At 40.5% G+C, this 13,360-nt stretch overlaps 1 protein-coding gene across 1 annotated transcript in view; it reads left to right on the top strand.

Moving 5' to 3' along the window:
• The first annotated feature begins 1,988 nt into the window (after positions 1-1,988).
• Positions 1,989-13,360, top strand: part of LOC111332308 (uncharacterized) — a 58,892-nt gene continuing 47,520 nt past the window's right edge. The window contains exons 1-10 of the mRNA XM_088756989.1: positions 1,989-2,134; positions 2,216-2,298; positions 4,944-5,470; positions 6,025-6,192; positions 9,281-9,322; positions 10,043-10,105; positions 10,702-10,773; positions 11,364-11,444; positions 12,483-12,530; positions 13,136-13,189. Of these exons, the coding sequence (XP_088613115.1) occupies positions 2,124-2,134; positions 2,216-2,298; positions 4,944-5,470; positions 6,025-6,192; positions 9,281-9,322; positions 10,043-10,105; positions 10,702-10,773; positions 11,364-11,444; positions 12,483-12,530; positions 13,136-13,189 (1,149 nt within the window). The 5' untranslated portion in view covers positions 1,989-2,123. The remainder of the gene's footprint in view (positions 2,135-2,215; positions 2,299-4,943; positions 5,471-6,024; positions 6,193-9,280; positions 9,323-10,042; positions 10,106-10,701; positions 10,774-11,363; positions 11,445-12,482; positions 12,531-13,135; positions 13,190-13,360) is intronic.

The raw sequence follows: 13,360 nt of genomic DNA, 5'->3' as shown, positions 1-13,360 counted from the left end.
TGCTGCTCAGATTCGAACAACATTCCTTTCCGCTACTTCAACCAATCACCATTTGGGTTACAAATGTCGAGAACTCTGCGCGCCAAAGTAATCTAACCAATCATATTGTTTGTTTCATCTTTGAGTTCAAAGCTTTCACACGGGGGCCTTACTGTCAGTTGACAACAAGGGAAAGCTTTAAGCACAAGTCCGTATGGATGACTTCGAATAGGAGACACACCAATAGAACCAATAGGAAATCTTGCCGGAGTATAACGTACCTGTTGGCTGATCGCGATAGAAATACTAGAATGAGCTGTAGCATTAAAAGTACAAGTGGTATTAATTAATTAATGAACTGATTTGTAACATGAACGATTTTTGATGATAATTGTTGTTTGCATATAGTAATTAAGTAATATATAAGTAATATGAAAGTATATAGTTATTGAGTTATTTATTTAGTTTTACTATTTTTAATATTGATGCTGAAAAGCCCTTTTTAGGGATGCTCAATAAAGTGTATGTATGTTTGTACGTATGTATGTATTGATTTGATCCGATCGAACTGTAAACATTTCGAGGATTTCCCACGACACGAAGCTTGGATTTCTCCACCGTCGCTCTCAAAGTTCACTAAGCGCTTCGTTCTGGGAAGTTCGCGATCCTGGAAGATTCCCTTCAATTCATCTTTGAGCCCTTCAAGATGATCAGAGCGAGGCCTTCTTGAACTTGATCAATCGTCGGTAGCAAGCTTTACAAACTGACAACTCGCTGGTCGCTGAATAGCAGCTCACATTCACATCCAGACAGGAACTAATAATCGCCGGAAAATCAAAAGAACTTTTTCCAAAAACATTAATTTTTTTCTTTTTTCTCAACTGAAGAGAAACAAATAAAGCAACGATCACTGTTGCAAAACCTTCTTCAGCGTTTCCTCCATCAAGAAACTACGATCAAATGCAGAATTTGAAAACGCGGGAAAAACGATATTGATTACAATCTCTTGTGCTCTGATTGGTCACATACGAAATTATGTCAGTGATCTAATTGGTGCAAAGACAACAAAGGGAAAGGAATGTCGTTCGAATGTGAGCAGCCGTTTGTGGGGAGGAGCGTTGCGTGACGAGACTAAAAACGGCTGCGAGGGAGACTACCGTCACATTAGATACTACTGAGAATAAAATCTGGATTGTGCTCCAGATGTAGATTCTCATCTGACAATCGAATGTTGGTTAGACCGTGGTTGACCTGCTTCGATCCATATAATTCCGAACGGTCAAGATCAAGTCGGTTTACGAACTTTTTTAGTCTGTTTTCAGGCGGTTCCTTCTGAATTTAGAATACACTTGACTGCATTTTTTCGTGTGCTTTTAACGGAATCCGTCATTTCCGACCAGCTCCGTCTTGGGACGGTCAAGAAAGACGCACTCTTTAGGATTTTTGACACCTCAGTCTTGCATCGCGTATTGTCTGATTTTTAGCAGTTCCTTCTCATCACACAGGGTTCCCTCTGTTTTGGAACGCTTCCATCCAGCCCCCGACGGATTTGCCCTATCATTTACGACTTCGTCTCATTTTAAAATATTCTATTTGCCTTAGACGGTTCCGTTAGCTCTCAACGGTTGTATCGGACGTTTCAGTAACCCGTAGAATCCTGTCAAATTGCGATCAAGCGTTCTTTTAATGAGGGCGAAAAGCAGCTCTGAGGCAAACTGCAAATAACAGGGGCGTGGGCGACAAAACTAATCTCGGAATACGGTGTACAGCATCTCGTCTGGTCTGATCGCATTTTGGTTTCTAGTGACAGTGCACAACATTTCAAATGCCAGTTGTCTCTCAACCGTGATCACCTTGAGGGGCTTTATGCCTCCTATGTGTTGTAGAAAAGCTTTTTTTCCGTGCGGAAGTGGCTGTAATACACCATTTCTCATTCTTTCTTTCTGGTCACGTTAATTCTTGACTGCACTTCGATCATATGTAAAAGTACCCGCGTCTGAACGAGCCAATCAGCGGCCAGGCCTTGTTCCAACAATGGACCCTACATAACCACTGTACTAAAGGTCCCTGTTGAACTCGCCTTGCACCGCGGATAAAATTGCAGCATTGGCGGTCTCCACACAGGGCCGAAACAGACGCCAGCCATGTTTCCCTGGTTAGTTAAGCGTTTGAATCTTTAATTTTTCTATTGCAAATCGTCTCGCTCTGTCATTAAGTTATGTGGTGTGTGTTTCAGTTTGCAGGGCCTCAGCGCGGCTATCATACTTTGCGTCCTCATGAATCATGGAGTTTCGTCCCGAGACGCTGCCATTTACCCGGGTATGTTAAAGCTAATTTTCATTCCTACCCAGGTTATTCTCACCTAGGTAAACAGTCTAATGACCTCTATATACGAACTGTAGGTAAGGATTGTGCCAATTCATGAGACAGAAATGTACAATTAATAGTTTTCGAGCAGTCAGCTTGCGGGTAATGCAATTACAGTGGTGAATTTCAAAATGAGTACTTTATGTTGCTTAATACAAAGCAGGACTGTCTCTACATTTTGTGAATCTCTTGTTGCCTACTTCGATTTGCTCTCTGAATAAACTAGGCATGCTCATAATTATTTATCTTCTTCAAAGTACCAATAAATTTTGTCGAAAAATATCCAACAGTATTTTCACGTTTTCTATCTGGTTTGTTTCAAGATCGCGTGAGTGGGGATAGGTTATAATAACAACTCTTTCTTTCTGCACTCCCTAAGAGCGACAGAAGGAAAGTACGCGAATATCTCCTTCTCGCTTTAAAATCTTATAGTTTCTCAGTACAAGTGATGGGTCGTTTTAAGACCTGCTGAATGTTCTCTGGTCTCCGCTCATCAAATGATGTGTCAGAAATCCGTCGTTGTAAACAAACGCTCCTAACGAAACAAGATGTTCCAAATATTTTAGTTTAATTTCACGACTTTCAGAAATATAGAAGCTTGTTTCACCTTGGAGCGCACAATTCACTTTGATCTGGAGTGGGGTGAACAAATACTGCTTCTTTGATGAAGGTCCTAAAGGACTAATTTATCCTCAACAATGGTGCATTGTCTGTGAAAACTCTTATGCCTGATGTATATGTAACAATTGGAACTAATTTCCAGAACTGAATTGCATTATAAGGCCTTTCTAGGTAGAGTTTAAATGTTGTTGATGACAAAGATCTCAATTCATCCAAGGATTGTGCTTCAATTTACTATGTACGAGAAACGAAACTCGATCGCGCAGGCTGAGAGACAGTCAATCATTGTTAGAATTGAAGGCCCGACTTGCTGTTAGACGATACGCGCAAGGGAAGCCGAACCACATAACTAAGATGTCCCAGAATTTTTCTTTGATCTATTCGTCTTATTATACTTAACATTAGCTCGTGTAAATTTGTTTGTGCCAGTGATGCCGTATTAGCAATCTTTTTTTGAATAGTTCTCATTTTGATGAGAAAAATAAACCCTGCGAAAGGGGATAGTTACATTGTTACAGACTTAATATTCTATGATTGTTTTTTGTTTTCATTTTGTGATGTTTTTAATTGCTATTAGTGGTAATGAGTGTATACAAACATTTATAGTAGCATTTTCATTAGCTTCGTGACCAAAATCGCGAAATTTTTGTGGACGATTGCGCGTTCTATTCATGTCGCGTATCGAGCCGTGTAGGACGTTTGTTCTCTTAGAGATCAGAAATGGCAATTTAGTCTAGAAGCTTAGAGATGAAATCCATGTGAATCAAAATGGCGCGGAAAATAATTATAGTTACTGTAAGAAACATTTCCACGTACTTCATCAGAATTAACCTTTCGAGTCTCTTCGGAAAATATTCAGAAGAAAATCTCAACATGCGGATTTGCGACATCATTCCATATGTCACCACTGTGCGACCTCTATTTCCGTCACGCGTAACACAAAGTGTGACTGTACCGTGGCGTGAATCTGAAGATGCTGCAAAGAGAGATTCTAAAATAAATCAAACTTCCAAGCAAACAAGCCGACAAAAAATTACGAAGGAGCTACACCAGTTTCATTCAACTGCACGCACTCCAATCAAAGCGGCAAAAAGCAAATACAATGGAGCCTGTTTTAATAATAATAATAATAATACTAATAATAATAATAATATTTATTGATTTGTATTGCGCAAATATCAATCCAGAGAAAAACATTTTCATCTGCGCACTTAAGCGGCACCGTATTAAGCGATCAGTTGTCAAAGTCCCGAATTTGTTTCTCCTTTAACCACTGTAATTTTCACTTCTATTACGCGGTCACCTGTTTGCCAAGTCCCGACGGCCTCTTCTTATTATCCTCCACCTGCTTTGAACGATCACTGAGAGCGGAACGATGCAAATAAAACTAAGAATAATCTTTCAAGTAATTTATAATCCTTGTTTCTCTCCCTAAATCAAACTAAGTAATATTTTTCAGCAAGATTCTGTGCATGAAGTGGTCAATTATGGCATAAAGTGGCACTGTTTATCGTTTTTTACAATATCCCCGGCCCCACCTGTGAAACCACAGGGGGCCCACACAAGCGGTGTGTCTGGTCGTTTGTTCGAAGTATAAAGAAATGTATGGGAGAATATTGAAGAGTCGTAAGATCGTAAACTTATATCAAGGAATGTCTGTGTTAAGGCTCAAAATAAATGTAAATCTACCTCACTTGCTGTGTATTGTCGTTTCTGTGGTTCTAAATGGCGAATTTGAGCGATTTGGTAGATTTTACGTTGAGTGTTACTTTACTGTATAGGTTCGACTATACTGATTCCGAATGTTGCAGTTTCCTTTGTCCATCCATTGTTACTACATTTAAGACTCTTAAGAGTGGGGTTATTATTTTACTGCAAGGCAATGGGATGACATTACTATCCATAAAAAAACGTAAAGAAGGGATTCCTTTTCAAAGCTTTGTTGAATACTCTTTACTGCTTTCTTAAAATTTCAGATACTGCTGACTTGGCGGATTTTGTGCAGGAGTTTCAATGGAGTTTGAGCGAGCTCGAGATCGAAACGGTCGGTCTTTGTCCAAGCCGACCGCTCCCTTCTTCAAGCGACCAAGAGGTTGAGGATATTGCGTACGACCTATCGTCCACGAGTGCTACGATAAACACCACGGTGGAATCGCTTTTTCGCAATGGTTTCCCCGAAGAATTTGTTTTATTCGCCACTGTAAAAGTGGATCCTGACAACACAGCAGACTTGTTCACGATAATGGACACCGAGCAAAGTCTATCTTTCAATTTGAACCCTTTGGAGTTTGAATACAGGCGACGAGGGAAGGCTCCATTTCGAGTGAGATTGAACCAAACCTTAGCTGATGGGGCGTGGCACAGAGTGGCCATAGCAGTCAGGAAGAAGCACGTGACGCTGTCTTTAGATTGTGCCGAGCCTATAGGACATGTAAGAAGGCCCAGGGGATTTAGACCGAGTTTTGGGCAAGACAGTGTTGTTCGACTAGAGGAGCAATTTCAGGTAAGTATAGCTAAGCCTGACATGGACATCGGTTCGGCATAGGGGATTTCTCGAACGGCAGAGCATTTTTTGAGCTGTACTAGTAAAGTTTGGAAAGTTTACCCATCTGCAGAGAGAAGCAGTCGAGTGCAGTTTGAAAACCTTTCAGAACATCTCGAATAATCACAAATCATAGAACGCACGAGCAATTTTTTAATTTTTTATTTTTACCAATCAGGAGCGATATGTTTTGTTGAGTATGCGCAGTAAGTAAAAACTTAGCTTGTTTATGCGAAGTGAAGGTGATTCGCGGTTCGGTAAATGTCCAACACTTTTACACTAAGAGAAATATAAGTTTTATCATATACCACACAGAAACAAATGATTAGTTTATTTCCGTCAATAAACCGAAAAATGGTCGGAAATTAAACTCTTGACTCTCGCTTTTGTCTCTTCGGCTGCTTGGAGGTGAATAGTGCTTGATAATCACCTTCGAACTAGCCAATCATCGAGCGCGAAAAGCATGATTACCTTTGGTTTATTCTAATTTTGAGAGTTTTTTTTTTCCTTTTCAGGGATCTCTACAGCAGCTCATAGTAGCCCCAGATGTGTTCAGAGTTCTTTCTTACTGCAAAATGTTTACTCCCGATTGTGACAAACCACTGCCATACGCGCCTTTCCTAAGTGGTGCTGCTCAAGAGCGCCTTGGAAGTAACGTGCAGATCATTAACAATGTCAGATATGTAAGTACTCTTGCGTGACGTAATCAAATGGTTTGTTTCGTGGTCATGCAGAGCTAGGAAACCCAGCTCAGTAGTCAGGTGTCGCGACAAAACACTTAGAAAGGGCTACGTTGCCTAATTATTGATAACCTATTTGACGCGATGTCTTGGCCAGTAAACCACGCCACGAGTATTACACTAAACAACTCATGAGGTAAAACTGGAGTAAGGTTATTTTGGTTTTTATTAACTGAGCTGATATCCTAAATTGGCCACCGTACAGAGTTTTAAAGCTGAAGTTTCTGGCGTCAGCCTTTCGCCATTCGCTCTGAGGAAGGGCTAACGCTCGAAACGTCAGTTTTGAAACTCTTTGCGGTGGCCAATTTGCATTATCAACTCAGTTGATAAAACTAAGATTACCATTTTACACTCCCCAACCGACGCAACACCACACTTTCTTTAGAAACTTACTCCCTTATTCATGAGACTGAAATACACTCTTTTTCATAAGAACCGGTCTAATTTTGGTGCTGAAGCTGAACGGTTTTTACATGTTCTTAAAATTGTGTGGTAATTTTAAAATCAATTCGAACATGACCAGACTAAGTTCGACCACAAACTGAGTTGTTCTACAATATATCGTGCAATAACCGCATCGTTAATTTAAAAAAATAGCCCCACATATTTGAGTTAATTGTCCTGTTAGACCACAGTTTTACATTTCTCCTATCTTTCTTAATACCTCCCACCAAAATTAAAAAGATATTAGTTCTTAACTGATCTGTTTCGTGATTGCTCACTCATCAGGGGGATGAGTGAGTAATCACGAAACAAGCTTGTAGGGATAAAAACGTAGTCGTCGTATTTTTCTACTCAACATATATTGCGCTCTACCTTTATGTATTGAGCACTGTTATACGGAAAAATCGAAACGCAGACTTCATATATTTAACAATTATTCGCCTCAGGTTCGGTGAACATCGTCGAATAATCCGCGAGACGAAGTCGAGGGGATTATTCGACAATATTCACCGAACCTGAGGCGAATAATTGTTTAAGTATAATTTCAGAGCTGAACAACAGAGAAATTTCTGAAATCATAACATTTTAGTAACATTTATTAACATTTTATTTTAACATTTTATATAAACCGCGTGGAGCGGTTTATTTAGCGTCCTATGAGGAACCGCTCGAAAACTCTTTGCTCAGCTCTGAAATTATACTAAATATATATATAAAGAGTGTATCAGCTTTCCTGTAAATGCAAGTAGGCTCTTTGCAGCCTGTTCTAGTCGTTAGGTAATTAAAACAAAGATGAGTGACCAAGACAGAATTTCTACTTTCAATAGACTACTTTCATAAATGGCTGCCGGATTAATATTCTTTTGTTTAAATTGAAATTAGCCCTACTGGCCTCGTTCTCCAGTACAAAATTCAAAAGAATACATTATCTCAAGCGAGGCCAGTAGGGCTAATTTAAATTTAAGGTGGCTCGTACCAGTTTCCTCGCGCGGGGAACAGGTCACTCTTGCGTGACGCGCGCGAGAGAAACGTGCGAAAGAAGCGCGAGATCAAAAGATGAAAATTCAAAACAAAGATGGCGGTTCGTGGAATTTTTTCTACTTTTGTGAGAAGTTTACCTAAGAGCTTGTATTTGATGTGTTGAGCGGCTACTGTGAATGCAGGAGATAGAAACTAAGATAAAGAAGACGAGTTTTGGAGAAGTAAAGGTTGCTTCACTTCACATTTAAAAGAAATATTCAACCGATATGAAATCTTGCGACGGCGAAAAAAGAAGAACTCAAGTGAAGAATAATCTACCTGAAGTGGAAGAAGACTTTGAAACTTAAAGGAAAATAATATGATATAGCCAGAAGTCGTGTGTAGGATTTTTAAGATGAGCCCGGGAGGCTATCTTTGACAGCTGTTTAATGATTTTCTTAATTAGCAGTAAACGTCTGTAAACATCAGATCGTAGGCGTGCGTTCGAGCACACGCAATTGTCAGCGGTAGCTATAACAGATCATGAGCAACCGTCGATCTTATAGAATCCAGATTTTTAAATGCGCGAGAACGCGCGTGGAAATTGCTAAACTCACGAAAGCTATTGCATGAAAACAAGTCTGGTGACCCCTTCTTTTTATTGTTCCAATATGATGATAACGTCGAAAGGAATCATCAGAAAAAAACTAGAAAATTCTACGGAAGGAAATTTGCGATGTCTGAAAATTACCTTTTTTCTAGATTTTCTGAAATTCCGCTCCGTAGACTTTTTTAAAAATTTTTGTGCGTTTTCCTTTTCAAGTGCCAAAAGCAATCACTAAAAAAAATCATGGGGTCACCGGGTTAGTTTTCGAATTATTTAAGCCACAAGCTAAAAAATGCGTCTGAATAAGCCTATGAAAGCGTTGCCATGGAAACTGCTAGTGACGAAATGACAGCTATTTTCGGATAACCAATGATTATATAATTCAACCCCGTAAAAGTGTTCAACTGGGCTTGGTCAGTCTTTCTGTTGTATTCTTTCAAAGTTACAAACCATCAAAAAGACGAAAACCGGTACGAGCCACCTTAACCAAAAGAATATTTATACGGCAGCCATTTATGAAAGAAAATCAGGGGATTATTAGTTGATCCAATACCTAATTCTTCAAACTAACATCATAAGAATTGTATGGCAGACAGAAAGGAGAATTACTAATTAGATCTTGGGAGTGAAAGGGTTAGTGGCGTGATGATGGAGGCCAAACGAGAAAACGGGGGTTGTTTGGGTTGGCTCACGCGAAGAACAGAACCTCACCCAAACCTATTTCCATTTTTTCGCTCCGTTTTACAAAATGGAAGCATTTTTCGTGGTTGTCTCTACCAATTTTTATATTTATCTATCTTGGCTTTTTCTTTTTGTTAACTAATCTAAAGAAAAAAAATTGAAAGCACTTGTATCTATAGTATAATCGTTTGTCTCATGATGTCGTCACTTTCGATGTGGATCGCATCCACATCGCATCCACATCCACTTTTCGACCCGGATCGATCGGCCCTATCCAAACTGATCGCATCAAGACATAAACGATTGTACTTCTTAAAAAAAGGATAATTTTCTTTTCAGATCAAAGGCGAGAGAGGAAGACCTGGGCCCCCAGGTGCCTTGGTATGTACCATTATGTCTTAATTCCTAATCTGACGATCAAGTGATTGATTCACAGGATTTTTTTTTTTTTTCGGTGAGGTAAATGAAACGTACCACTAGCAGTGTTTCTTTTTTTACGGTCTTGTGGGGGAGGCGCGGTCTTGTGGGGAGGCGCGGTCTTGTGGGGAGGCGCGGTCTTGTGGGGAGGCGCGGTCTTGTGGGGAGGCGCGGTCTTGTGGGGAGGCGCGGTCTTGTGGGGGAGGCGCGGTCTTGTGGGGAGGCGCGGTCTTGTGGGGGAGGCGCGGTCTTGTGGGGGAGGCGCGGTCTTGTGGGGAGGCGCGGTCTTGTGGGGAGGCGCGGTCTTGTGGGGGAGGCGCGGTCTTGTGGGGGAGGCGCGGTCTTGTGGGGGAGGCGCGGTCTTGTGGGGGAGGCGCGGTCTTGTGGGGGAGGCGCGGTCTTGTGGGGGAGGCGCGGTCTTGTGGGGGAGGCGCGGTCTTGTGGGGGAGGCGCGGTCTTGTGGGGGAGGCGCGGTCTTGTGGGGAGGCGCGGGCCAGGTGTGGTAAGGGAAGTCATCAAATAGAGCAGATTAGTTGGTATCCCTTTGTGCTATTCGAAACCAAGAATCTCTTGCGATTAATTCGCTCACCGCCACGCATTTCTGTCCTAACCTTCCTTGCCATTTGTCTTTTGTTTGTTTGTTTGTTTTATTATAAAAAATGTATCCTTTTTTTTCTTTGACAGGGACCGCAAGGGCCGGTTGGCCAAAAAGGTTACAATGGGCCTAGAGGAGATCAAGGATCCAAGGTATGTTCTGGCGTCATTTCCACAGACATAAAAACAGCGTCATGGGAATAACTACCAGTCGAAAGTTTTCGAAACCTGACTGAGCCCACAGTAATTCTACTAACAAACGCGATTTTTGAAAGATTGTGGGCGCGACTTTTTCATAAGTTAAAAAAAAAAGCTATCTTTAGTAGATAATAGCACTTGCGAATAGTGGTGTCACTGCAAGATTGTGGGTGCAACCTTCTGACGAGTTAAAAAAAAAAAAAAACGACAAGCCATCTATACTAGATAATAGCACTTACGAAGGGCGAAGTCAATGCGCAGATTTCCTTCTGTCGGTAATCAAAACATAGCCTGTTGTGCTGCTGATTATCAACACCGCGCCATCATCGGGAAGCTATTGACATGGCTGGCTACCAACCGTTTCCAAAGTAAAACTAAATCTCATCCTTCAGCGACTGCATAACACCTATCAAGAAGATTAAACACACTCATTCATTGTTTCACCCCTGACCGTTACATGAAACGTGGACCAGTTTGGTAAAGTATTGAAGAGAAACATGTAGTTGAGCATTATTTTGGACTAGGTAATAGCGCAATTTTTTTTCATATAGGGACCCCCAGGATCTCCCGGTACAGTTGGACCTCCCGGCCCTCCAGGGCCCCCTGGTGACGGAATCTATGTTGTAAGTAAAATCGCAATCCATCCTTTCTGGAGCAATTTGAGTGTTGAAAGGTAGTTGAGTGTTGAAAGATATCCGTTACCATATGATTGCGTTACCTTGCCATCATATGATATCGGATTAGTCGAGAAACTAGTGCCAATCTCTCAACCAATCACACGGTAAAGTAATACCAAAGGTGACACTGGCGTTTTCCGCATCTGAGGAATGCTATTATACGTGCTAATTCTGGCTTTAAATGTTCTCCTGTCTGGTCAGTTCTGATTGGTCGTTGTAATTACTAAGGGATTTTTTTAATCATAGCTCACTGAGTCAATTGAAGAGCGCTCTGGCAACTTCTGAAATTGTGTAATCAAATATCTTCGAGAGAAGAAATAGTCAATGAAATCGTCACGAAACGACCACAAAACTTTCATTTTCTCGTATGACCACTAAGTACACAATGCAAACTAGAAATTTGACGGCATTGGTGGACAAACAAACAAAATTGTCACAATTTCCTCATTGAGTTGCTGTTTGTCAGACCTAATTTTGGGAATGTTCTATTTTTTATGTACTTTAGAACATTTATTATTTATTATTTATTATTTCAGAGATGGAATAGACTTCAAGGATCGAATGAAAAAGGCCCAGGCCCCGTAGCGGGCGGTCTCGTGGTCGAGCCCCCTGCAGTGGTGAGTTTTTTTAACCAATCGTAGCCTCTGAACGGGACTCCGCTTTGGGTTAACACAAAGTCATAGCAAATTCGAACAAAATTCTTTGTTCTGCGTTTTCTGTGCTTTTTAAGTAACGAACTTTCTTTTTCTGGTTCACATAGAGCTACCAGAGTTTTAACTGATTGGTTAATAATAATAATTTATCGACTGGTATTGCGCAATTATCGAGACAAGAATTTTTAATTGCGCATTAAGATTAAATGTTAAACGTTCAACTCTACATAGATACTAAAACACTAAAAAATAAAAGTGTTAAGATGATGTAGAAATATAAAAACTACATACAAAGAATTAAAAAGATTTTGCAAATAAGAAAGTCTTAATGGTTTTTTAAACTTGTTTAAAGATTGGGTATTTCTGATAGAGCTCGGAAGATCGTTCCACAATTTCGGGGTGGCTACATAGAAAGAACGATCGCCGAGCGTAGTGAGTGTTTTGCCCTTGCCAGAAGCAAGGAGTAAGCCGTCATTGGAACTTAAATCATATCTTCCGGTGTCTCTAACAGAAATCAGCACACTTACGTAGGCCGGGACAAGATCATGCATTGCTTTAAAAGTAATTAAGATGATTTTAAAAGCTATGCGATATTTTAACAGGCAGCCAGTGTAATGACTTAAGTAGAGGTGTGACGTGAAAAAATCTGCTCTCCTGGAATATGAGGCTTGCAGATGCATTTTGGACTCTCTATCATTTGTGTAGATGGCATTCAGGAGCTCCAAATAAGAGGCTGTTACAATAGTCCAGGCGGCCAGACATAAAAGCATATATAAGTGTCTCAGTACATTCTTTAGTTCGATCCTTTCTTATTCTTCTAATGTTATAAAGATAATAAAACGCTACAGAACAAGTTTTGGTGATATGATTAACCATAGATAGGTTTGAGTCAAACCAGAATCCAAGGTTGTTGTCATGTCATTACTTTTTTTTTGTCTGTTTTTTGTTTTGTTTTTGTTTTTGTTTTTGTTTTTTATTTAATTATTTACATATCTCTTTTAGCCAGGAGAGCCAGGCCCACGGGGACAACGAGGAGCACGTGGTCAACCTGTGAGTAAAAACAAGCCTTTCGTGTAATAAGGGAGTTGATGTAAATGAACTGTGTCACTTTTACCTCATGGTATGACGTAGTCATGCTCTGGGGTATAGGTAAGGACTTAAAATTCCCTCGCACACTCACTCCATTCTAATCTCTTAGACACATTATTTATGCATTAAACGCGGATTAAACGCGTTAGTCCTTGCCTCCTATTCAAGGTTTGATTCCTTTCCCAGGTCGCTCTATTGTCTTCTGTCCATATATCTGGGGTCGAACAAAGGCAGGGATTTTTGTTATTGACTGCCACCCATTAATCGTCAGACAAAGTTTTATTTGCCATGTGCTTCTCACACTCATCATACTTAACAAGACACGTTATAGAGTCTTGGCACGTTTCAAAAGTCTCTGAGATTAATATTGTGGACAATAATGTTTATCTGGTTCTGGTTGCCGCACGAATGTCTACATTTCATAAACTCTTGCAGTGTGCTTCAGTTTGAAGAAAAAAATATCTTAGAAAGGAGCGAAAATCTTGATCATCAAGAAAATATCGTAAATATTCCTAATTGAAGGTGATGTAATCTTATTTGAACTTGCTCTAATCTTTTCACCGCAGGGACTACCGGGAAACCCCGGTGAGAAGGGATCCCAGGGAGATCCAGGAGTCCCGGTAAGAAACACATCGTTCCTTTTACCTAATTATACTCTGACGTAATCCATCCGACGAAGGGCTAATGCTCGAAACGTCAGCTTTTGTAATCGTTACGGTGGCCAATTTACCACTTCAATTTTGTTGATATATCCAAGTTATTTCGTTACTCCCACCGACGCAGCCCCAAAC

Source organism: Stylophora pistillata, chromosome 4 (assembly GCF_964205215.1).
Source record: "Stylophora pistillata chromosome 4, jaStyPist1.2, whole genome shotgun sequence".
Taxonomy (NCBI): domain Eukaryota; kingdom Metazoa; phylum Cnidaria; class Anthozoa; order Scleractinia; family Pocilloporidae; genus Stylophora; species Stylophora pistillata.
Note: the sequence above shows the minus strand (reverse complement) of the source record. Positions and strands in the feature narration are given on the sequence as shown.